Source organism: Pterocles gutturalis, unplaced genomic scaffold, assembly GCF_000699245.1.
Source record: "Pterocles gutturalis isolate BGI_N339 unplaced genomic scaffold, ASM69924v1 scaffold17319, whole genome shotgun sequence".
In the NCBI taxonomy this organism is placed as follows: Eukaryota; Metazoa; Chordata; class Aves; order Pterocliformes; family Pteroclidae; genus Pterocles; species Pterocles gutturalis.
The window spans coordinates 2,311-5,031 of NW_010136080.1; the positions used below are offsets into that span (position 1 = coordinate 2,311).

Consider the following 2,721-nt stretch of genomic DNA (forward strand, 5'->3'; position numbering starts at 1 on the left):
GTTGGATAGTTTTTCCCCCCAGCCGCTTCTCAGACGGTCCCAAAAGCGAGCGATGGACTCGTCACGGCTCTGACCTTGCTGTCTCCCTCGGTGCCTTTGCTGTCCAGCTGGCTGCGGTGCATCTGGTGGATTCTCACTACTGCACGGACCCCGGCAAGTTCATCTCTGTCCTCTGCACCTCGCTCTCCACCATGCTGCACGTGGAGCTGCCCCACGTCAACGTCCTCTCCAAGATGGACCTGATCGAGCAGTACGGCAAGCTGGGTGAGAACCTTCGCGAGAGAGACACACGGAGTCGGGCAGCGGCGGGTGCAGATTAGCTGGTGGGGACGGGGATGTATTGCTGGGAGGCGGTTGGGGAGCTGTTGTAAATTTCACTGGGTTCTTCAGTTTACAAATTGCCTTCTTGGTGTTTCCCTGCAGCTTTCAACCTGGATTATTACACAGAGGTCCTGGACCTCTCGTATTTGGTTGACCATTTAGCTTCCGACCCTTTCTTCAGAAATTACCGCCGCCTCAATGAGAAGCTGGTGGAGGTGATCGAGGACTACAGCCTGGTGTCCTTCGTTCCGCTCAACGTCCAGGTGACGCAGCAGGAGGGAATGGGGAGCGCTGGGTGTGTAGTCAGCACGTTTGGTAGCAGCTAGGTTACATCTTCTTAGAGCCATGAGGGATGAAGACTTCAGCTGTGAAGAGACCTGGGATGGAGGAGGACAGTGAAACACACCCAGACTTGTAAATGATCTGTGGCAGCCAAAGGAAAAGAAACGGCTAATGAGCTTGGGGCTACCTGGGCCTCCTGTCCTGGGGTGGGGAATTAAGATTCCCCCTTCATTCAGCTCTTCTGTGCCTGCATTTCAAATCTGGGCAAAGAATTAGCTAACACGTTGTTAAATTAGGGAGCACAAAATAATTAGAAGATTGGAAGGAATACATTTGGGAGGAGGAAGGGCTGAAACCTTCATCTGGTCGTTTGCAGAAGCGTCAACACAGGCAAATGGGCTGAGACAGGAGGAGATGAAAGGGAGCGAGAGGGTGGAGGGTGACAGCCCATCCATCATGTGTTCGGGCTCCGCAGCGGATGACCCTGACCCCTCTGGGCTCAGGGAGGCCGCCAGCATCCTCGGGGCGTCGGGAGCTGTGTGGGTGTCCCAGAGCCTCAGAGAAAATCCGCGGTAAAGCCCAGCGTGAGCCCTTGCCGCCGGGGAAGGACCAGATTCCCTGTGTGCCATCTCCCTCCCTTCCAGGATAAGGAGAGCATGCGGCAGGTGATGCAGGCGGTGGACAAAGCCAACGGCTATTCCTTCGGAGACCAGGAGCACAGGAGCCTGGAAGCTCTGATGTCAGCAGCAGTAGGAGCTGATTTCCACTTTGCTTCGTATCCTTTTCCACTGATCCTCTGTTGGGTTGAGTTTTAATTTCTCTGTCCTTGGGGAAGCGAGGCTGGAGGTGGGGCGGGCAGTTTGCAGGTTGTTACTAACATCACCCGCTGCTGTTTGGTGATACGAGTGTAGCGAGTTGGTTAGGGCTCAGCCCAGACCTTGGGTGTCCGCACCAAAGCCACCACATTTGTTGCTAATTGATACTGTGAATGTGGGAGGAATCTTTTGACAACTTTCCTCTCCCTCACACTCACTTGGAGTGCTTCATTGCACCCCTTCCAAACCATACCATTGATTCTCCCGTACTTGTCAGGTCTGGGATCAGCCAGAGCCAGAAGTAACTCGGGTGATGTGTGCTGCTGCCAGAACTGCTGCCTTCCTGCCAGCCTCCAGGCTAATGTGGGGCTGGTTCCTCGCTGGGAATGTTAAGAGCTCCTTGCAGAAGGGAGTGTTTGAGCCCAGCCCCTTGTTTTCCTTAATTACTGCCTTATCAGCACGCTTGCCGTGCAGGAGAGGTATGTGCAATCTCAGGACAAAGCCGTGGCAGAAGAAGTGATGGATCTGTAACACACCCAGCTCTTCCCCAGCTCCTCTCTGCTTTGACACCTCTCCTTTTCCTACCGGAGCTTGAGGGATCTCTGGATCTCCACGTCCTGTGACTCAGACCGAGTGAAAGCGTTTCCAGGCAGAGGTCCGGCTGCTGGACTCTCTCCCATCAGGGTTTGACCTCTTGTGCTCCAGCCCCGCAGCACAGAGCAGCGTTTTTGCAGAAGGGCGATGGCTGGGTGCCGGCAAGCCGGCTCTGTCCTTAGGAACACGAGAGGTTTAGCCAGGTGAAGGCAGGGTTAGCGAGAGAAGGAAGATGAAGGAGACTGACCTTTGCCAAGTCTCCTCCCCATCGTGACCAAGAGAGACCCAGAGAAGGAAAAATCAGCTTGAGCTGTCTCTTCTGCTCTGAGACTTGAGACAAAAGCTCTGGGCTCACTGCGCAGGTGGAACGTGCCTGGGCCTCGTGCTCGGAGGAGTAGCCAGGCTCAGGAGCCTCCAACCTGTCTCAAGGAGGACAGAAAGGTGGTTGTTTTTCTTTTTTTTTTTGGTTGTTTTTTTAAATAATGATGGACTCTTTCTTAATAAAACACTCCTTCGTCTCGCTTTCATCTTGTGTGAGTTTGCTGAACCTGAATAAATAAAACCAAAGTGCTACAAAGCCCCAGGCTAGAAAGCCTCTGGTGGGAACGTCCGGGCTGCTGCTGCGTTGTGTACTTTGCAGAGAGGCTCCGCGTTTGCGACGTCCTGTTCCTCTGTGATCTACCTGAGAACAGACGGAGCCTTTGCTGGA

At 54.0% G+C, this 2,721-nt stretch overlaps 1 protein-coding gene across 2 annotated transcripts in view; it reads left to right on the forward strand.

The window, feature by feature from the left end:
• GPN2 (GPN-loop GTPase 2) overlaps positions 1-1,949 on the forward strand; it is a 3,755-nt gene extending 1,806 nt beyond the window's left edge. The window contains exons 2-5 of one of the 2 annotated variants that reach the window (XM_010082173.1): positions 108-264; positions 424-584; positions 1,248-1,378; positions 1,877-1,949. In XM_010082173.1, coding sequence (XP_010080475.1) covers positions 108-264; positions 424-584; positions 1,248-1,378; positions 1,877-1,949 — 522 coding nt within the window. Of the gene's footprint in view, positions 1-107; positions 265-423; positions 585-1,247; positions 1,469-1,876 lie in introns of those variants that run through there. The other variant, XM_010082174.1, reaches the window with a different exon arrangement.
• Positions 1,950-2,721: the final 772 nt, after the last annotated feature.